This window comes from Typopeltis vanoorti, chromosome 15, assembly GCF_054136105.1.
Source record: "Typopeltis vanoorti isolate ZY-2024b chromosome 15, IOZ_Tvanoo_1.0, whole genome shotgun sequence".
In the NCBI taxonomy this organism is placed as follows: Eukaryota; Metazoa; Arthropoda; class Arachnida; order Uropygi; family Thelyphonidae; genus Typopeltis; species Typopeltis vanoorti.
Window position 1 is genome coordinate 34,240,745 of NC_143563.1, and position 24,373 is coordinate 34,265,117.

The 24,373-nt window shown below is 37.0% G+C and overlaps 1 protein-coding gene across 1 annotated transcript in view; it reads right to left on the reverse strand.

Annotated features, from left to right (window-relative positions):
* Positions 1–933: 933 nt before the first annotated feature.
* LOC150098590 (uncharacterized) overlaps positions 934–24,373 on the reverse strand; it is a 134,263-nt gene continuing 110,823 nt past the window's right edge. Inside the window, exons 7-8 of the mRNA XM_090405279.1 lie at positions 16,848–16,908; positions 934–1,864 (exon numbers count right to left, since the gene is read on the reverse strand). Coding sequence (XP_090261405.1) covers positions 1,730–1,864; positions 16,848–16,908 — 196 coding nt within the window. The 3' untranslated portion in view covers positions 934–1,729. The remainder of the gene's footprint in view (positions 1,865–16,847; positions 16,909–24,373) is intronic.

Consider the following 24,373-nt stretch of genomic DNA (forward strand, 5'->3'; position numbering starts at 1 on the left):
CAATGTGTCCATTCTAGATGAAAATACATCAAGAAAGAATTTTTCTGTTCATTGTTACATTTTTATATAACTTATTTTGTAGAATTTATTTGAATCATGTGAAAATCAAGCAATCAGTTACTTTTATTTTGCAACTCAACATATTACACACATGAATATCAGAATATGAATTCATATGTTTACTTATTATACCTCTCACTGCTGCATATGTAATAACACAGTTTCATTTATAAAACTGGACAAACCAACAATGTAGAAAAGTGCATGGCTAAAATTTTAAATATTTTATCCAGATACTGAATTGCAAAGGCCTGCACATCACACGATTCTATTAAACACCATCATTCTATGAAAATTAATAAAACAATTTGTCCTGTTACAGTGCAGTGTGGAGAGAACAAAAACTAGCATTGAAAAAATTTATAATATTATATATTACACAAACATGTTACACCTCTACCTCTAACACTATGGTTTTATTTTAATTTCTGAAATGCCAAGGAATCTGTCAGCGGTATGGATTAATTTTTTAATACACAACTGAATATCCCCCTTTATTTTTTATTTTTTTTTGAGAGAGAGAGAGAGAAAGGCAGGCAGGCATGCATGACACTACCATACAGTAAACAAAATGCAGATGACAATTCCTAGACCTTTGGCTCGAGAGCCAAAGGTCTAGTAATTGTCTAGACTATTACTTTGGCTCTCGAGCCAAAGTAATAGATTTGGTCTAGTAATTGTCATTCATGAGGTATTTAACAGGTTTTCCAAGCAATAAAACAGTATTTCAAAATACCTCTTAAACATCCATCAAATGAAAATTGGTTATTTATATAGGTAACGATGACGCCTATTTAAATTAATATAGGTTAATAATAAGCAGCTTAGAAACAAGTGTAGAATGAAGAAATGGTTTCACAAAACTGCATCTAATTCACTTTTTTTTTGTTTTTATTCTCACTATTCTGAAAAGACATTTCAATTCTTACAAGTTGAGTATTACTGAATGATAGTAATTTACAAGAGTAACAGAGCCATAAAAGGATAATTCAAAACATAAATCTTTTTTGAATATACCTACAAGTGCAGTTGAAATGGCTTAATAATTCTGTTCTAGTCTTGAAAAAAAGAATACCAATAATCACATTGTGATTATTTTCAGACATATATTCAAAGGTGTAATCATCACTGTAAATCATAACAGAGTATTCAGAACTATCTGGTTAATATTTGAAGTATACTGTTTATTTGTTGCAATTGGTTTATCAATAAGCAATTGCAAACAAATATATGTTCTGAAAGAACAATCCCAATAAATACAGATCTTCTTGAAGATATACAATCTTTGCCAAAACTTAATTTTCGAAAACAAGCAACAGGTTTTAAAGATATAAAATTTCATTAATCAAAATCTAGGCCAAACATCTGCATGGCAATGTGAGCACTTATAGAATTTCATAATATACTTTTCACATTCTGAAAAGATCTGTTAATTTTAAAAAAAAAAAAAAAAAAAAGAAAAAAGAAAAGAACAAATTGCACACGTAGCAATACCGCAAACAGACATGCCATTACCGATTTGGCCCAATGATCTCTTCACATACTACATACAACTTGAAAGAATCAATGAGCCTAAAAGTGTACAATCCTCCTATTCAGAGCTACTGCTATATACATAAGAACAAAGAAGCTTCATTCACTGACATTCCTTAAAGAAAACTTCACATATTTATGAAAGTGGCATTTTTTCTGGTATGGTTGGACTTGTTGCAGGAGTAGAAATTCTTGAGGATCTGCCCTCAGCCATGTTTAGCGCCTCTTCAAAACTATATGCACTGTTACTACGAGAAGCTGACATCCTTGTCTAGATCAAGACAAATAAAACAAATAACTTTTAATACTTCAATGTTAGTGCCTATGTTTTGCACACAAGCATGCACCTCTTCCCCCACACACACTCCATACATGTGATAAAATGAGTATGGGAAAATTATCAGAGACAGAGAGAGTGTGTCAAGGACTCATTGAGGGAGGCCATACATCACCTACACCAGTATCATACCTTGTCTTAAACTCATTTGCACTAAACACTTACTACTACAGAACTGTTTTACTCACTCATTCAATGTTCTGCAAAAGTAAAATCTAACTTAACTTCCATGGATGCTCATTCGTCCTGTCCCGACTATCTATACATTGAAAAATTTCATCAATCTATATCCTATAATACTCTTTCAGAAGTTTATAGACCAATCATATTATTCTCGTTCTCCTATTTACCAATATTTGTAGTCCACATACTCTCAATCTGGCCCCTCGTAATGTTCATTCCATAATCCCGATACCATCCTTAACTCTTCTTTGCCCTTTTAACAGCTTCTTTATTCCCACTAAAACCTGGGGAACCAAATCTGTGCACAGTCATCCAGGTGGCATCATATCAAGGCCTTGTGTTAATACTTCAATGTTAGTGCCTATGTTTCATAAAGAGCCAAAATGACCTCCTTATCCTTATATTTCAATGTTCACTTCAGCATCACAATTATTATTATTACATGACACCTCCAGGGAGTCTAAAGGCTCATTGAGGGAGGGGACTTACTCTTCAGTTGTCTCCACCACTCAATCCACCAACTATAACTAACCACAACTACATCTATGCCATCCACCATCCACCACCACCATTTCCACAGACAATTAAAAACATCCACGCCAACAGCAGGATTTGAACCTGCAGCCTTTTGGCTAGAGAGTGGATACAGTAATCACTTGGCCAAACAGGCTGGCTTAACTTCCATGGATGCCCATATGTACTATCCCCACTGTCTATAGAGTGAAAAATTTTATATCCTGTAACACTCTTTTAGAAGTTTATCAATTATCCTACAAGTTGTATCTGTAATTTTTGCTGCGTGATCTATGAACTTTAAATACCTATCCACCATAATTCCAAGATCCCCTAGCCTCATCAGTTTCTAAAAGCATAATCCTACCACTATAATACGTTGTTAGAAATTATCATGAGAAAGTACATAACTTTACACTTTTACACATGCTGCTTGAGAAAGCTGTCTCACAACAGTTCAATAAATTCTCCCTCATTCTTATCACAAGTTTTCTCTGCTACCCAATAAATATTTGGATAATTTAAGTCACCAATAATGATTACTCACTTAGCATTCGTCAGGTGATGCATTTCATCATCCCAGCCAGGGCCGGTGGAAGCAGGCCTGCATTGCAGGCAGGCGCCACTACAAGGTGGATGCCGCTTCGAAGTGTTAGTATGAAGTTTCATTCTTTCTTTAAATTTTTGTAAACGAATTAAGTAATAATAATTAGGTAAGTCAATATAATTGCTGCAAATTTACATATTCTGAATAAAAATAGAAAGATTTTCTTCCACTAAGATTGTCATGAACGCACCTTCTTAGGCAGCAAGTGCACTGCTTCCCTCGGCTCAGAGCAGCCCTGTGCAACGACCCTATCCTGTAATGTATTTTCAATGGGACCTTAGAGTCTCATTCCGCTGAATCACTAGTAGTCGTGGCCCCGGTTCAACCAGTGCAGAACTCTGTGAAATCATCACGTCACCAATGTAAGTAATTCTAACCAATTCTAACCAGGTGTAATGTGATATAGGATTTTAAGATTGACAACTATAATGGCCCATTTCACAGGGATGGTTTCTATTTTGAAATGAAAACAATAAAATTCAGTTACATTTGCTCTGGTTACTGTTGATAAGTAGTAGATATCATTTACTACCACACTGATTTCACCACTGGAATTCCTATTTGGTCCTTGTCAGCAGAATAGGATTTTAAGATTGACAACTATAACGGTCCATTTCATCCCTGTGGCTCAGAGTATGATTCACTTACTCTCGTTAATCGAACAGTATTCATAAGACAGTGGTGAAATAAAGACGAATTATTTGGAGTGTACTTGTAAACAGTTCCTCTTGGTAAGTATTATTAATTATATCATCGATTACCTGTTGTAATTATGGAGTTTTTATAAAGGTTTTATTTTTATTTTTCTTCTAATAACTTCAAATATAGAGCTGACCGTTATTATTATTTTTTTTTTTCAAAAGTTATTTTGTAACCCAAAAAATTATTATATTATTTATTACTATAAAAATTTTAAATCTAATTTTTTAAATTTCAGTTTATTTTAAAAAATAAAATAAACAAATGGATATGAAGAAAAAGTTATCTGGTGCAAAAAATCTAAAATGAAAAGCTGCAAAAGAAGCACTAGCTCAAAAACAAGCTGTAGCTCTTAATACTTTTCTTAAAAAAATTAAATTCTTCTGATGATACAGACCATCAAAACAAACCAGAAATCGATGTTGATGAACCCAGGTCATCAACAAGCTCTTACAATGATGTAATTGGAAGAAGTCAAATGCAGGAATTAAATGAGAAACACTCGGAACAGGTAAATGACAAGAGAGCCAAATCATTAATTTCTGAAAATTTAGAAGATATGGGCAAATGGCCAAAAATTAATGATAAATTACAAGGAGTTTTAACTCAAATGGGACCTACTCAAAAGAAAAATATACAATATCCAAGAGATATCATTGGACATAAATTTAGTGATGTTTATTATAACAGAAGAATGGAAAATGGAGAGACCGTTTCGACAACATGGCTAATTTATTCTGAATCTTTAAATTCTGTTTCCTGCTTTTTGTTGTAAGCTTTTTTTCATCTATTGAATCTAGCAGTCTCGTCGAAGGGTACAATGATTGGGGAAATTTATCTCAAACTTTACATAGACATGAAACAAATTCAATTCATATGAAAAACTTCTTAAAATGGAAAGAATTAAATAAAAATTTAAAAAACAAAAGTACTCTCGCTGTCAGGAGTAAGTTATGTACAATATTATTATTCTGGCCTCCATGGAGTCAAAAGACTCATTGTGGGAGGTCCTTTCTAAGAAACACAAGTCTATCAAGACTCATCGAGAGAGGTCCCTCCTACCACTCCTTAAATGCATTGACCATTCTCGCTCTCACCACTCACAGGCAATGCATTCCATGGTTCAACCACCCTCCATGTAAAGAAACCACTCCTCACATGGGAAAGAAACATGGGATAAATGTTTTAATAAGGTTAATAGAAATAATAAAATTCCTTGGTGGTCAAAATTTAGCATTTCGAGGATCAACAGATATATTATCTAACAAAAATAATGGAACCTTTTTAAAATTACTGAAATTATTTGCTAAATTATTTGATCCTGTTATGGAAAATCATATTGAAACAATCCTTCGGAAAAACAACAGCATACACTATTTGAGTAAGGATAGTCAAAATGAAATAATAGAAATGTTAGGTTAATGCAATAAGGAATAAAATGTAGAGGTCTATGTAGCTGGCCTGGCTGGCCGAGTGGTTAGCCTATCCACTCTCCAGCCAAAAGGCTGTGGGTTCGATTCCAGGCGTGGGCATGGATGTCTGTGATTGTCTGTGGAAAAACTAGGGGTGGTGGTCGGCAGTAGATGGCAGTAGATGGTCATTTAGTATTTCGTGGATTGAGTGGTGGAGATAGCGTTGTAGAGCAGGTGCCCTCCCTCGATGAGTCTTTGGACTCCCTGGAGGTGTCAAATAATAATAATAAAATCTTATTATCAATTCGAGAATTCAAATATTATTCGATAATTTTGGACTGCACACCTGATGCTAGTAAAACAGAACAGATGACTATTATTATACGCTTTGTTTCGTGTACTAATGAAATAGTCGAAATCAATGAAAACGTTTTAGGTTTTGTAAATGTTGATGATTCTACAGACCGCGGTTTATTCGAGACAATTTTCTCTATAACTGCACAACTGACCAAATGGAACATTCCTATTGAGGACATGCGAGGCCAGAATTATGATAATAGAGCAAATATGAAGGGAAAGAAAAATGGGCTTCAAAATTTACTTTTAACTAAAAATCCTCAGGCTTTCTACGTTCCATGTGCTGCACACACTCTCAATTTAATGATCAATGATACAGCAAAAGTAAATGCAGATACAATTAGTTTTTTTGCAACTGTACAAGAAATATATAATTTTTTTTCATCATTTCCAAAGCTTTGGACAATTCTTTTGAAATTTATATCAAATATAACATTAAAACAGTCATCGGAAACTCGTTGGTAAAGCAAAATTAAAGCAATTCGCCCTCTATGTTATCAATTAGGAGAAATTTACGATGCGCTTCTTGAATTTTTAAATAATGACAACTTCAATAAAGAAATTCAAAATGAAGTGCAAGTTTTATGTCTTAAAATCAAAGACCATAAATTCATCTGCTCTTTAATAATTTGGCACGATTTGCTTAACAGAATAAATCCAGTTAGTAAAGCTTTTCAGGATAAAAATATGAATATATCACTAATCTTAAGATCCACTGGAAATTTTAAAAAATTCATATCAGAATATCAATCAGATACAAATTATAAAAAAGTTCTTGAAATAGCAAAACAACTAAGTGAAGATGGATGGAGAAACAGAATTTAAATCTGTATTAGAAGTTTGACACCATAAGAAAAAACATCAGTTTCAATACGAACATCCTGATGAACAGCCACAAACACCAGAAAATAAATTTAAAGTCAACGTATTTTATACACTTTTGGATACTGCATGGACTTCATTAGACTTTTCCAAATTAATAATGAAGAGTTAAGAAAAAACTGCGATGACTTAGAAATTCTTTTGAAAGATGGTAATAAAGATATAAATGCCATGGAACTCTTTGACAAGATACAATCTTATGCAGATATTTTTCAAAATGATACTTCAAAAATTGAAAATCCTCTCGATATTCTTAAATATATTGTGTCGAATAATTTATCTTTTCCGAATTTTGCAATTGTTCAAAGAACATTATTAACTATACCTGTTAGTATAGCAAGCGATGAGCATTCATTTTCGAAACTTAAATTAAGACTTATTTAAAAACAAGTATGTTACAAACAAGGCTTGAAAGTCTAGCATTAATAGATATTCAAAATGATATATGTGAAAACTTAAGACATTAAGAATATTATAGATAATTTTGTTAATATCAAAACTAGGAAATTTAAATTTTAATTAATAAAATGTTTTCAAGAACAAATGTGTAATTTCATTTCTTTCTTGTAAATTCTTTCCACAAGATTATGACAAAAATAAAAATAAATTGCTATTTGTTTGGGGGCACCCATTTCAGTTTTGCAGGCGGGCAACGTCCAGCCTAGCGCCGCCGCTCATCCCAGCAACTGAACCTCCAAGATCTGTGGCAACAGACCACCATATATTTTATCATGTTAGTTTCCACTTCACACCAGAAGTGGAAAACTAACAGGATAAAATTCAAACTCACTGCTACAGAGGACATTATTACTATTATTGCTTTCTTACTAAATAGCTTAAGGAAATTACAACGTACAATAGAATATACATTAAAATAAATTTTAATACACTTCCAATATTTCGGCAACGTCACGTTGCCATTATCACAGGCACTTAAATACAAGACATGTGCATGCAAGCACAACACACAGTAAATGAGGAACAAAGCAGGAAGCTATTCTTTCTCCTAAAAGTCCTGATGGTGCCCCCTAGCAGGCAATGTTGGTATTTTTGGCCGATTGGGCTGAAGGTCTTCTGATGTAGGATTCCCAAATTTGGGGCAGTCTCATGCACTCAAATTTGTTTAGGCTTGGATTGTTTCTTAGGGTTGAGGCTGATTCCATGAATAGTTTTTCGTATTTGAATTTACTATGGTGTATTATCGTGGCTTTCTTCCACCGTATTCTATGGCAGGTATCCAGCGCATGGTCTGCAAGACCAGAATGGCTGTATTGGTGAAACCGGATGTAGTCCTTGTGTTCTGAAATTCTGATATTAGCTGTCATGCCTATTTGGTCAAAGTAGGACAGCTTACAGCTGCACGGGACTTGGTATACACCAGGTAGGTCTAGGAGGGTAGGTTGGTCTTTAGTGGAGCGGATAAGGGACGCCAATTTTTATAAGGTCTGTAACAAGAAGTTAAGTCATGTTTTTTTTAGGATTTTTGTAATTTTTTTCCGAGGTGCCTTGGATATAGGGAATGGCGATTGATTTAGAGTAATCCTTGTTGTGAGGGGGGGAGGGTTTATTGGTTTCAATATTTTTTGGATTTTTTTTTTGGGGGGGGGGGGGGGGGGTAGCCATTGGCTAAAAAAGTGTTGAAAATGTGGTTAGGGCATTGTCATTTGAACAGATAAGTTTAGCCCCTGTTGTGTAGTGTCCTAATGACTCCATTTTGTTGTGTGTGTGTGTGGGGGGGGAATTGTTGGTGACTGTTGGTACCTGCCTGTATGGGTGGTTTTCTATAAACTGAGAAAACCAAGGTTCCATCAGGCTGGTGGGTGACTACTGTGTCTAAGAAAGAAAGGCAGTTGTTTTTTTCTTCTTCCAGGGTGAACTTGATTCTGGGGTGTTGGTTATTTAAGTATGTTAGAAAGGAGAGGAGTACATCAGAGTCATGTAGCCAAATAGCGAACACATCATCAACATAGCTTTGCTATGTTGATGATGGTCACTTCTTGGCCTGTAGAAGTCACTAACAAATTAAAACCGTTTAACTCCATATTCTCCCGTATATATGGACTCTCAAAAATACATAAAGAAAATGTGCCATTACGTCCCATAGTGGATGGCATTGAATCCCCCACATACAAACTAGATAAACATTTGGCCAAAGTCCTCACACACTATACTGGCAACACACCTTCACACATAAAAAAACTCAGCCCACTTCAAAGCCAGCATAGAAAACCTTACACTCAAACACACTGATGTAATGGTCAGTTTTCATGTCTCCTCCCTATTCACAAATGTCCCACTCAAAGAATCCTTAGAGCTAATCCAAACTAAATTTCCTCCCAATATCACAGCCCTATTTCAGTTCAGAATGAACTCAGGCTATTTTTGTTTGGCAAGGAAAATTCTACAAACAAATAGAGAAGACAGCCATGGGTTCTCCACTCTCCCCACCCTTGGCCAACTTTTATATGGAGACTTTTGAGGAGAAAGCCTTAAACTCGATCCCACAAAAACCAACCATATGGCTTCAGTATGTTGATGATGTGTTCGCTATTTGGCCACATGGCTCTGATGCACTCCTCTCCTTCCTAACACACTTAAATAACCAACACCCCAGAATTAAGTTCACCCTGAAAGAAGAAAAAAACAACTGCTTTCCTTTGTTAAACACACTAGTCACCCGCCAGCCTAATGGAACCTTGGTTTTCTCAGTTTATAGAAAACCCACCCATACAGGCAGATACATTCACCAACAATTCCCCCCCCCCTCAACAAAATGGAGTCATTAAGACACTACACAACAGGGCTAAACTTATCTGTTCAAATGACAATGCCCTAACCACAGAACTAAACCACATTCTCAATACTTTCTTAGTCAATGGCTATTCCCCCAATTGGTTTCAATAACCCCCCCCCCTCGCAACAAGGATTACTCTAAATCCATCGCCATTCCCTATATCTGAGGCACCTCGGAAAAAATTACAAAAATCCTAAAAAAACATGACTTAACTTCTTGTTACAGACCTTATAAAAAATTGGCATCCCTTATCCGCTCCACTAAAGACCAACCTCCCCCCCCTAGACCTACCTGGTGTATACACAGTCTCTTGCAGCTGTAAGCTGTCCTACTTTGGCCAAACAGGCAGGACTGCTAATATCAGAATTTCAGAACACAAGGACTACATCCGGTTTCACTAATACAGCCATTCTGGTCTTGCAGACCATGCACTGGATACTCGCCATAGAATACGGTGGAAGAAAGCTACAATAATACACCGCAGTAAATTCAAATGTGAAAGGCTATTCATGGAATCAGCCTCATCCCTAAGAAACAATCCAAACCTAAACAAATTTGGGTGCATAAGACTGCCCCAAATTTGGGAAACCTACATCAGAAGACCTTCAGCCCAATCGGCCAAGAATACCAACATTGCCTGCTAGGGGGCACCATCAGGACTTTTAGGAGAAAGAATAGCTTCCTGCTTCGTTCCTCGTTTACTGTGTGTTGTGCTTGCATGCACGTGTCTTGTATTTAAGTTCCTGTGATAATGGCAACGTGAAGTTGCCGAAATATAGGAAGTGTATTAAAATTTATTTTAATGTATATTCTATTGTACGTTGTAATTTTCTTAAGCTATTTAGTAAGAATGTATAACCAACGTCTAAGCCTTTCCACGAGAATTATTATTGCTTTCATGAATTTCTACCCTAACCAAACTCAAATCACTCATATCATTATGACTATTTCTCCTCCTATCTCTTCTGTCTTTCCCAAAAAATACTATATCCCTCAGACTCAATTCAGGTTACATCCAACTTGACTGTATAAATCTGGTGAAGATACTTTAGCTGAACTTAAACACATTCTCTCCTCCCATGATAAATCTACATATCTAATTTCCCTGACTCTCTCCAATAAATAATTTTTCCAGGCAAATTATACAGATACATATATATATATTCTACTTTACAAAAATTGGACCTTTAATAGCAAAACTAATTTCACTTCCTAAAAATTCTACACAATGAAATGTCAACTGGTATATTCAGCTATAATTTTAAATCACTCATTCTGAAACAATTAGTCATAAAACCAATTCTGACAGTTTTTGAATGTAGTTACAGATATGCCGGTTGAGGTTCAGTGATTAACAAATAGAATATCAGATCTGGAATCTCCTTTATATGATCTGCTTTGGCTCAAGATTTCAAATGCTACCTCTGCCATGCTCCTAACTCTGATGACTTTACTGACCTATTTGACTCTCTGAAAGTTCATCACATACTGTCAATCACCTGAGATAAACTTCTTTGGAGATTTCAACATCAATAATTCAGATAGGCTTCAAAGACCAACTGAAAGAGAAGCTGAACTGCATACTGACAGTAATGCCTTAACTCAAATTGCTCATCAACTAATCAGAATTCCAGATAATCCTCAGCATTCTCCCAACACAATGGACCTTTTCTTAACCAGCTCTCCCTCCCAATACACTGCCAATGTTAGATCTCCTCTTGGCAAGTCTGACCATAACTTTTTCTATGTTTCCTTTCCTACCAATCATCCAGTCAATCTTGGCCTTATCCTATGGCACTAAAATGGCACCAACTGGGAAAATCCTCAGTATTTCTATGCCTCATTTCCAGGCACTTGCTTTGATATGGGCTCATGAAACTCGCAAACAGTACAATGCTCAGGCAAAAAAAGGTGAAGCCAAGTAGGCCAAAGGAAATCCCAGAGTTCTTTTGTTATATAGCAAGTAAGAGGAAGGATGACTATTGAAGACTAACCTTAATGAGTCATGATGGTCATGAGGAGATAGTAATTCAACTATTTTATTTGCTTCTAAGTGACCACTTTGCAAGAGTATATCATCCTAGCGAGGTTACTACTTTAACATATGACAGACACTGATGTAGGAACAGAAGTGGATGAACTGGAGATTTTTAGGATATTGCAGAATCTCGACGTAAATATAGATATGCAATTAGATGGGATATCAGCTAGGGTTCTGTGATAATGTGCAAGGGAACTGGCAATACCTCTAACTAGGCTCTTTGAGTCTTAGCTCTGGTAGAGTTTCAAGGGAGTGGAAAGAGGGCAAAATAACCCTTGCATAAGGGAGGTTCTAAGACTTCAGTAGCAAATTATAGACTAATCAGTATCTCAGGCATGGTGGTAAAAGCCTAGAAAAACTGGTAAAAAAAAAAAGAATTCAAAAATGAGTATAAAAATATATTGTATGAGAGACAACATGGCTTTGTGAAGGATCAGTCATACATTAGCAATTTACTAACTTTTTATAATAGAGTAAAGGAAATGGCTACACGATGATTTTGCAAAGGCATTTGACAGAATACAGCATGGAACTGTTATGCAAATTAGAACAAATGGGGATGGATATGACACTGGTTAAGTGGATAAGAGGGTGGCTGCAGGAGAGAGAAAAAAAAGTGGTATATGTGGAGGAGCAGAATCAAGGCGAAAATAGGTGACTAGTGGTGTGCCACAAGGTTCAGTACTACTGGGATCATTGCTGTTAAATTTGTATATAAATGATATTATTATTAGTAGTAGTAGTACGGGCAACTCCAAGGAGTCCTTAGACTCATTGAGTGAGTCTTAACATCATGTCAAAAACAACTATTCAACATTCACACAGTATTTATCATACTTCGCCTTGAACTCATTTACAGTAATGGCACCCACAACAGACTCTGGCAGCTTATTCCACTCATTCACCACTCTCCAAGTAAAAAATCTAGCTCTAACACCCTGCTAACCACACTCTTTCCCAGCTTCCATGGCTGGCCATTAGTCCTCCCACCACCAGTCCTATTCTCAAAAATATCTTCTGAATTAATCTTATAGAAACCCTTCAGTAATTTGAATGTCTCAATCATATCACCCCTTTTCCGCCTATCAACCAATTTCTGCAACCCACAAATCTTCAACCTGTTGTCATAAGGTTCATTCCATAGACCTGCTATCATCTTGGTCACTCGTCTCTGGATCCTCTCAACCTCCTCCCCATCAAGAAGAAACCCTGGTGCCCAAATTTGGGCACAGTAGTATAGGTGGGGTCATATCAAGGCTCGATACAGAATAACAATAACCTGTTTGTCTCTGCTCGTCAAAGTATTTTTCAGCAACCAAGTGATTTGATGAGCTAATTTAGCCACTTTTGCGATGTGTCTCATAAACTTCAACTCGCCATCCACCAACACTCCCAAATCCCTGGCCTCGTCAATCTCCTGGAGTACAGTTTCACCAATGTGGTATGCTGCTGCTAATCTTTTCACCCCAAAATGCATAACCTTACATTTTGCCACATTAATTGACATCCATTCTCCTCAGCCCAGCCCTGCAAACTATCCAAATCATCCTGCAAAATTTCGACATTCTGTGCATTCACTATTGCTCTACCCAACTTTGCATCATCGGCAAACAAATGAACAGTTCCTCTCAGATTCTTTCCTATATTGTTAATGAACAAATTAAACAGTAGTAGTCCAAGAACGGAACCCTGCAGCACACCACTAGTCACAGGCCGTCTTTTGGACTCTACTCCTGAATAAACCACTCTCTGATATCTCTCCATCAACCACCCTCCTATCCATCTCACCAATCCTCAGTTTACTGATTAGAATTCCATGTGGTATCCTGTCAAAGGCCCTAACAAGGTCCAGTAGGATCACTGTAAACCCATTACCCTTATCCAGTTCAGCCATCACTGTGTTATAAAACACGAGCAAATTACTGAGGCATGATCTACCCTTCACAAAACCATGCTGTCCCCCATACAGTATCCCATTTTCATCTATCCATTCCTGTATTCTCCTCTTGACTATTTACTCCAAGACCTTGACAACGATTCCTGATATGCTGATCGGTCGGTAATTTACAACAGCAGTTTTGGAATCTCCTTTATGCAATGGAACTATTTTCCCCTCTTTCCACCCCCTCGGGACTAACCCAGAACAGAGACTCAAATTAAACAAAATGGTCAAGGGCACTGACAATTCTTTAGCCACTTCACGTACGACACGAACTGGTATACCATCCAATCCCACAGATGTATTGACATTGAGGTTTTGTAATAGACTATTCACCTCCACTTCATTCACCACCATTCCCGTACAAGCTGTTGGTTCCTTCATTCCTGCTATGTTACCTCCTGGATGATATACTCTTGCAAAGTGCTCGCCCAGTAATTCCACTATATCAACTGATTCGGTTACCTCCCTACCATCGGCATTCTTAAAAAACGTTCTACCGTATACATTTTTTCTTGTACTTGCAACATATCGAAAAAAACTGTTTGGGATTCTCTTTAGCCTACATGGCTAATTTTCTTTCATAATTTGCTTTTGCTTTCCTTACCACACTCGTTATCCTTCTCGCCTGTGCTTTATACTGTTCACGTGCCTGCAGGTCACCTTTCTCCTTCAATTCCCTCCACAGTTGTTTATTTTTTTGCAAGTTTAATGGTGTTATTCATCCATTTAACCCCTACTTGATTTACTATTCGGACTTTAGGTATATCAGCCATTACCTCCTGCAAACACTCCTTAACCACCTCCCATGCACTATCAACATCCAGCCCTTGCAGTTTTACATGCCATGGCACTGAACCAAGCAAACTCCTAAGCTTGTGGAATTACTTACCAGCCCAGTAATTCCACATGTACCCTGTCTTAATTGATAATTCCACACATTTAGCCACCTCCCAAGTCACGATCCTATGATCACTCTCACCAATTGGTGGCAACATGGTCATATTTGTTATAGCCAAATTCTCAGATGCAATTACTAGAGCCAAATTCTCAGATGCAATTACTAGGTCAAGCACTCTCTGACCCCTAGTATTTTCCATTAAATGCTGTTACAGATAGTTATCCCTTAATGACTGCATAAAATCCAATTCCTTCCTCCCATGTATCCTCTTCTCCTTCCAATCAATGTTACCATAGTTGAAATCCCCCATAATAATTACCCTCCTTCCACTCATTGCTTCTATTTACTTATGCATAGTATCTCCACCATCTATTCCATCACCTGGTCTATAGCAGCCCCCAAATGTATAGTTTGTCCTGCTAGCCTCAATCTCACACCAAATAGCCTCAAATGTGCTCTTTTCTCTATCCTGCAGTTCATCAGCTATTATCAATAACACTCCTACCCCCTTTTTATTCTCCCTGTCTCCTGAACACACTGTACCACTCACATTCAATCCCACTAGCTATATCATCTTCTGTCAGCCATGTTTCACTAATGCCAGTAACCTGTAGTCTGGAAGAGCTAACCAAGGCCAAAAATTCTTCCTTCTTGTTCCTAATACTCCTGGCATTAGTATACATGAAATGCCAAAGTACGTTATTCCCACCTCTATTTTGATGCCTTATACTAACTATCCCATTCTGGTTTGTTGTCCTTCTTACTTGCTCGGGCATATTATACACATTCATACACTCAACTGCCTTCCTAAAGTCTGCATATCTATATAGGAAATATTCAGTTTTTGCTGATGAAGCAAAATTAGGTAGAGTAATAGTTAATCAAGACAATGTGGAGAGCTTGCAGAATGATTTAAATAGGCTATCGGCATGGGCAAAAGATAATGAGTATCAGTTTGATGTGGAGAAACATAAAGTTATGCATTTTGGGAAAAATAGATTACAAGCAGTGTATCATACTGATGGCACTGTACTCCACGAAATAGATGAAGTTAGAGATTTAGGGGTGGTAGTGGTAGACAGAGTTAAAGTTTAGCGGACATATTGCTAAGGTAGTCCATAAGATTACTTGGCTATTGAAGAACACATTAACATGTAGAGATAAGGAAGTTGTTATTCTTCTTTATAAAGCCTTGATATGCCCACATCTGGATTACTGTGCTCAAGTCTGGTCCCCTGGGTTTCTTCAGGTTGAGGAAACAGTGGAAAGGATTCACAGGTGAGTGGCCTGGGGAATAGACTGAAGGTATGTGGATTGCACACGTCAGTTGATAGGAGAAAAAGAGGAGATGTGATAGAAGCAACTTAAACATTTAAGTTGCTTAAAAGGGTTTTATAGGATAGTTGCAAGGAAAATGTTTCAGCACTTGGCTAGAGGGACCAGAACAAGGGATCATCCCTAGAAGTTGAATAAAGGTGTGGCTAGTAAGGGTGTGAGGACTAGATTTTTTTTTTTCTTGGAAAGTTGTGAATAAATGGAATTTACAGCAGCAGTCTTATGATGTGGTGCATTATCTTGCTGAAAGACAATGGCCAGTTTCATAGAAATGCCATAAAGTAAGGAGAATTGCATTGTACACAATGTTCAGATACTTTTTGGAGTTCAATGTTTATGGCACCACAGAGGTCTGAAACCAAACCAGAAAAACAGGACCATACTATCAACACCACCACCTCTAAATTTAATAGTTGGGGCTATGAACTCTGGTAAGAGATGTTTACCAGGCATCTGCCACACCTGTCCATCTGCTTGGTAGAGGGTGTCATTCCATAACACAGCTTTTCAAGTTTCCACACCTCACTTTACATGCTCTTTGCACCAGTTGACACTGCATGTTGGTTTGGTTGATTTGGAGCTTGCATATTGCAGTCTTACCATGGAAACGCATGGAACTCCGCATTCAACATTGGCCCACAGATGGCAGTTTTTAAATATCATCTTTTGTAGCATCCTAACAGTCATGTTTGTTGAATTTGGTGGGTTGTCCACCATGGATAGCACATGCAGTTGACTCCCTGCACTGCCATCTCACTATGGCATCACTGATTTGGACCTGGGATGGCTCAATTTGCCAACAATTTGCAGAACAGATTGGCCTGCAACATAGCATTTTATTACAATTCCTCTTTCAAACTCTGTCAGTTCCCTTCTTGCAGCCATTTCACCTGAAGATGAACACATTTGCACTAACTTGGGAGCATCACATTCCTTCAATTTATGTTGACTACAAATGCATGACTCATTACGTGGCAGAATGTGCCTTGCCTATGGGATATCTGTTGACTTCCTTCCAAGCAGAGTATATGTGATGGTATATGACAAGGAAAAATAAAGCAAACTTTTGATTTATTCACTTTTTTTCTGTATTATTTGTGCTTATCCACCATTAGCTCAGGTAATCAAAAGTACACTGTATCAAGAACTGCTACATACAATAAAATTGAAACTTTGTTAGTTATTCTTGACTGCAATACTATCAATTACTGAAAAAAAATAACTGCATTAACATTATAATAAATCAAAATATACCTTCATATTGCTATATGCACTGCCTACTCTTTCTTCCAATGATTTATAAGCAGTAGAATTCCTGTGAAAGAATAAAAAAATAAAATAAGATTGATTTCATTAACTTCATGAGATAAGAACATTAAAGATATTCTATAAAAGAAATGAGATGAATACAACTGTCTGACAGCCAAATTATTTTTAAAACAAATTTCAGATGGCTGAACTTTATAACTATCATAGCAAACTATTTTCTAGCAATAAGTTTTAAAAGAGGTATACCGTGAGTAGACATAAAGATACAAAATTAAAAACGAAAACTCACGTACAAAGATTATTTAATAGTATAATTTTCGCCTGTTTGTCACTGGCATCTTCAGTACATTTTAAGCTCAAATTAAACAATAACTGACAATTCCAAAAAGCACTACCTAAGTAGCTGGTGTAAGATAACTAAAAAGGTCAATAAATTTCCTAACAAAAAAAAAAAAAAAAGTATACAATAAAAAGTTAGGAAAGATTAGCTGATTTATAAAGTACTATCTCCCATAAAGGGGATAGATGTAAACCGTCGGATCTGTTTAACTTAGGAGAATGAAGTAAAGTTTCACATGTTTCTTTATAAAGGCGTTCCACGAGGAACCGACTTTTGTGAAGAACTCTCGTCTTTCTCCAGTAAACTATGTCTAGTGAAGGCGGCATGTTCTGCAAGTCCAGACTTTTCAGGTTTAAAGTATTCAATATAAGATTGGTGTTCTTCTAGCCGAATAGAGACAGATCTTCCTGTTTGTCCGAAATAAGATAATCCACAAGAGCACGGAATCTGGTAGACACCTGGATAATTAAGATGTGGAAGCTTGTCCTTAGGAGAAGCGAGAAAGGTGGAGATTTTTCTAAATGGTCGAAAGGCAACAAAAATATTCGGAAATTATACTATTAAATAATCTTTGTATGTGAGCTTTCCATTATTAATTTTGTATTTTCTAGCAATGCCAGAAATTCAGCTACGAATGAGAAACTTTATTTTCCACTTTGTCTTGTTTATGATTACATCTCCTCTCAGATGTAAAAACAGAAGACAAATGTCAGAAGGAAACTGATGTTTGATTAAAGGCTACAGAATGGAGAAGTATCAATAAATAATTCAGAAATACAGTTAATCAAAACAAATAATACAACTTGGACATTTTATTGCAATGTAACTGCACAGGTTAAGGCAACAAAGACTGCATCAAATGACAATGCAATTCAAATTTTAGTCACACTTAACACACATTTAACATGTGCTGTGGCTACAAATGTCAGCATAATACTTCATCTCTTCAAACATATTCTGCAACTTCTGCCTGTCAATTTAGGTAACAAGTAGCAATATGATACCACAACTGTTCCAAATACATTAGTAATTATTTATTATTATTATTCCATGACACCTCCAGGGAGTCCAAAGACTTGTCGAGGGAGGGCACCTACTCTACAACTCTCCCTCTCCACCACTCAATCCACCAACTACACCAATGCCATCTACTGCAGACCACCACCACCACTAGTATTTTACAAACAATCACAAACATCCATGCTGAGGGCAGGATTTGAACCTGCAGCCTTTTGGGTGGAGAGCAGATATGCTAACCACTCGGCCAACCAGGACATGATGGCACTATATCCTTCATCCCCCCCCCACACACACACATACACAATCACAAGAAGAAAATCCATCAGAATGAGCTCAGGTGATCTGAACAGTTCCTCAAGAGTTTGACTAAGCCAGCAATCGGAAGATTGTGGTTCCAAAACTGTTGCATCTGAAGATGGTATAGCAGAACCCATCCTGCTATAGAATGAAATTATCATTGTCATGTTTTTGCTGAAAAAGAACACACCACACTACTTTACTACAGATAATACATGGAAAACATTTTGGGCTGCCCATTCATGGGGCCATACTTATGTATGGGTGTATGAGGCTCTAGCCAGGGATCACAAATCCCCAGTATTGCTGATAAACAAATGACTCTGTTTTTAAGTGTCATTAATGACACTTAAAAACAGAGCTTTATTTATCAGCAATACCATCAAAAGTTATCAGCAAAACCTTCCTAAAAAATGGTTACAGCCAAAATATTATCAACAAAATTCTTACAAGACCTCACTTAAAAACAAAAATGAACAAGACTATAATAAAACTGTAACCCCTAAGCACTCTAGCACCTCAGGCTCCACCCGCCTTGGGAAAAGTATAAGTATGGCCCTGCCCATTCATGGTGTATGGATTCACCACGTATGTATGGTTTTTTAATATAATATTTTAATTTCCCAACGTTTCGACCTGTCATCATCTGATAACAAAAGGTACTGCTGATAACTTTTAATTCATCTTCAAGTGCTTGTTCATTGGAGCAAATCTTCAAAGCGCTGTTTTTAATTGTCATTAATGACACTTAAAAACAGAGCTTTGTTTATCAGCAATACCATCAAAAGTTATCAGCAAAACCTTCCTAAAAAATGGTTACAGCCAAAATATTATCTACAAAATTCTGTACAACCTCACTTAAAAACAAAAATAAACAAGACTATAATAAAACTGTAACCATTCCATACATTAAAGGGATATCAGAAATATCCCTTTAAATATCTACAAAAATACAACCTTAAAGCCACCTTTAAACCTCCTGCAAAATTAAAGAACTCAACACATCCAAGGATCCACTTCCCCAATGGCCCATCCTGGGGTTATATCGTATTCATTGCACCTGTAATTTGCCCTATAACAGGGGAAACAGGATGCACAATTCCTATCAGAAAAAAAGGAACATAAATGACACATTAAATATAATAACTATGGTCAAACTGGTCTTTCTGATCATGCCCTAAACACTTTACATAGAATTGACAACAGGTACTGAAAAGTACCTGTTGTTTACATCACACAAAACATGGTATGAACGTAAATTTAAGGAGGCCCGTGAGATTCTTATCAATCACCCTAATCTTAACAATAATGATGATCTAAAAATCCCAAGCACATATTCTATCCACTTGACCTTTCTCCCTAAGAGTTAATTTTAAATAGAACCATAAATAATCTAGGATCCTAAATCTAATAATAACAACGATCATGTTAAATTAGGACATCATTTTCACTGTAACAAAACTATCTATATGAAAGAATATTTCTCTAATGTTGTCTTAAATAGAATATAGCTTTGATGTAGTTAATTTATTTTATTTTCACTAGAGATCAGGCTAGTAGAATAACCGTTGATCAAATCATTATCTCTTCAGCATACTATGTGAAATGTAATTTAGCTTGTCTCTCTCTCTCTCTCTCTGTGTGTCTGCACAATTAGCCTAGCAGTTGTGCACTTCGCAACCTGGGGGAAGGAGTGTTCTAGGTTTGATTCCCGTCGGTGATGTGAGGAGTTGAAGGATCTTCCTCAGCCACAGCCAAGTTAGCCGATCTTGGGCAGTAGGGTTTTTTCCTCCAGTTTATCCTAGGGATTTTCATCCCACAAAGCAGGCAAACCAGCCTTGAGAATTCAACACTACAGGACATAGGATACACCGGGAACATAGGGCTAACCACCTTATCCTGTGAATGGTTTCCGATGATTAATAAATCCTCGACACCGCAAGGTATAAAGAAGATGATATATATATATATATATATATATATACACACACACACTCGAGATGATGACCTTAATATGAAGGTCAAAATGTCGGAAAATTAAAATTATTTATAACACAGTTGTAGAGTCCATAATTTGTGTAAAATGAATGCTGATCACCATGTAACACTAAAGGAAAGGATGTTCCCTATATGATTGACTTAGCCATACAGATGGAATGTGCCTTGCTACTGTATGTGAACCATACAGTAGCATAGTATAGTCATCCCCCGAGTTACGTAAGTAATGAGTTCCGTAAACCTTTACGTAACTTGAATTTTATGCAAGTCGAATTTGTAAATTGCTTAAGTGTAACTTTGTAAGAAACTGCAATATTTATTATATGTATGTATATATACAGATATGTATATTATTTACACAGTATTATTTTATAAATGAAACATCATGCAGCAGCATTTACTCAGATATAAACTATAAAAGTATGAAAAATATATAAAAGAATATAAAAACAAATTGAAATACCACTTTTCAAATAAAAAATGTCTTGTGACAGCTAATTTAGCTCTGTAGTGGGAGAGTCTGCACTGCAGGTGAATGTTGTGAAGAGAAATGTTGTTCTCTGGCAACTTCTACCCCTCTCGATGTTGAAGGCTGAGCGTAGTCGGAGTCATCTGAGTTGTCATCTTGACGTTGTTGTGAGCAGCATCTCACAAACATGTCTAGAGCAGATTGTGTAGTCACACACTTTTGGTCATCGTAGATGGCCTTGTAGCTAGACATATAGGAATGGATATGGCAGCTAACATTCTCGAACCGCTGGGTGTTCGGATCCATCGATTCTAATTTTGCTAGCGCCATGTCTATCAGGTTAAAAGCCTTGGCTAGTCCCTTTGTTGCAAATTTCTTAACGTCTGGAGTTAGCGGTTCAATCGGCATAGTATTTTCTTCGGAATGCCTCCAACTGAATAAGGTCATCATTAGTAAGCTCTTCATCGTGACTCAAAAGAAGCTCATTAACGTCAACATTATCCACTTCCAGCTCTAACTGCTCTGCCAGTTGCACACACACATCTCCGCCGCTTGCTGTAATTCTTGTGTCAACTCAACAACCGTATCAGTCACTGTCTGCTCTCCTTCCTTTAAACAATTTTGCACCATTTCTGGGCAGAGTTTCTTCCACACAGCATTCGTTCTTGTCCGCCTGACTTCATCCCATGTCACCGCGATGTTTTTGATAGCGTCAAGGATATTATAATTCTTCCAGAAATCACATAGAGTAATGCCCTCACCACTATCAATGGCCTTGATTGTTTGGGAAAACATATGCCGTAGATAGCAGACTTTGAAAATCGCAATAGCGCCTTGATCCATAGGTTGGAACAGTGCGGTGGCTCTAGGAGGCAGGTAAACAACTTTTATGTCAGAATGAAAGTCATCCAACTCTTCCGGGTGGCTGGAGGCATTGTTCAGGAGGAGAAGCACTTTAAACGGGATTCCTTTCTTGGCACAATATTCCTTCACCTGGGGAATGAAGTGGTTATTGAACCAGTCTGTGAACAGCACACATGTAACCCAAGCCTTGGTATTGGATTTCCAGATTACGGACAGCCTACTCGGGTCAATGTTCTTAAAGGCTCGCAGTCTCTGGGAATAGTACACTGTAAGCAGTTTAAGTTTCAAGTCCCCTGAAGTGTTGCTGCCAATCATAACAGTGATCCAATCTTTTGCGAACTTGAATCCAGGCATAGATTTTTCCTCTTTTTGCAATAAATGTCCGTGTTGGCATCCTCTTCCAAAACAGAGCCGTTTCGTCAACATTAAATATTTGCTCAGGCAAATATCCCTCCCTCCTCAATTATTTCTGCCAGAAGTTCAGGAAATTTACTTGCCACATCTGTATCTGCACTTGCTGCTTCACCCGTGACTTCGATGCTGTGTAGATTTGTAGGCTTCTTGAATCATCGAACCATCCAAGCACAAGTTTTAAATGCACTCTCCATGTCTGTGATGCCGGCCTTCTCTTGTAAATCTTTACATAAAGATTTACAAGAGAAGCTAGCCTTCTCCTGGATAATCAGAAAACTCAACGGTATCTGCTTCTGTGTCAGATTCTCGATCCAGTGAGACAACTTCCCCATCTCTGAAATCGGGCCCAGCCTCTTCTTGGTAATGATTGTGCCCTTCAATGTTACCGCACCTTTCATGCTTTCAACAATGCGAACTTTATCCTTCACTATCGTATTCACTGTCGAAATAGGTCAATTTATATCCCGAGCTACTGTGATATAATTTTCCCGTCTTCATACATACGAATTATTTTCAACTTTTCTTCTAAAGTAATTGCAGACCTTTGTTTTTTAGATTTATTACCAGCGCATTTGGTTTTGCATTTCAAATCCATTTTAAGGGCAAATAAACAACAAACACTAGCGGTGATAAACAAGTGACTAAACTAACCGCGCGAGGCATGGACTACTGGCAGGTCGGGGAAAGGAGGAATTGTTTACGGAGTCCTTATTTCTAATTGGTAGGTTTCAGTTTGAATGTTACGGCTTTTGCAAACTTGCCCTCTGCTGCTCTCAGCACTTACCGGTAACCTGTCACTGCCTGTTACTATTCGTTACATTTGCTATGAATGCCGAGTCTAGTTAACATTATGTCGTTGCATACTGCAATGGATGTCAAAGACGCAAAAGCCGCAAACATGTTCATACGCGCTAGTAGTTGTTTGTAGATTTATTACGTAACTGCAAATTTACTTAAGTCGGGGGATGACTGTAGTTGTTCATCATTTCAATCCTTCATAGAGCTGACCACCTTATCCTGTGAACAGTTTGAGGTCCGATGATTAATAAACCCTAGACACCGCAAGGTATAAAGATGAGATATATATATATATATACACTCCAGATGATGACCTTAATATAAAGGTCGAAATGTCGGGAAATTAAAATAATTATTTTATATGGAGAATTATATTTTATATATTATATGGAGGCCATAACAAACTTCTTGTCTTCACTAGAAGGCTTCAATGTAGCATTTGTAGGGACACAATAAGAGCAAATTCTACAAAATATGCTGCATGCACACTTTTGTAACTCTACTGGCCCTATTCATTAACTTACACAGATCTCTCAGGTAGGCCTGCTGCACACAGTGGAAAGGAGATTAATGATGCTTGGGTTATGGTCAAGAACGGTCTGTGCAATGTCTGAATGCATTCCCAGGTTTAGGAGGTTAAACAAGGTAGATGTGAAATGAATGAATGAAGAGGTGATGCATGCAATCTGGAAGAAGGCATTATGGAGGTAGCACAACATGAGTGGTAAGTCAGCTGCATGAAGAGTACAAAGAGCAGGTGAGAAAGGCAACTTGCTTGGTAAGTGGTAACAAAGATGAAGTATGAGCATTAGCTAATACAGCCAAAAGAAAGTCTATGGAGTTGTTTTAATATGTGGCCAGTAGAAGAAAATATGAAAATGTAGAATGATAACCACTAAAAAGGATATAGTTGAGATATTTAATGAGCAATTCATAAAAGGTATTTCATCCTCATGTATGTAACATCATGCAAAACTGGAGAGCAGTTGAAGAACTGAAGAACTTTGTTGCGATAAAACTAAGGCCTCAGATTATGGTATAGAAAGAATACTATGTGCATAATGATAATGTCAGTTCTAAAAATTATACAGCACAAGCTAGAAAAGTTACAAGTACCATAGAGAAAGGTGTCTCATATGTATGGTATGGCAATCACATAAGTTCATATATGGTGATCACAAGCAAATGCATTCACCATATATGAGCAGTTTTTTTTTTTTTTTTGGGGGGGGGGGGGAAGACTTCATAATGTTCACAGTCTTAATGTTTTTTTTTTAGACTCTTTAGATTGGCTCAACATGCTTGCAATAT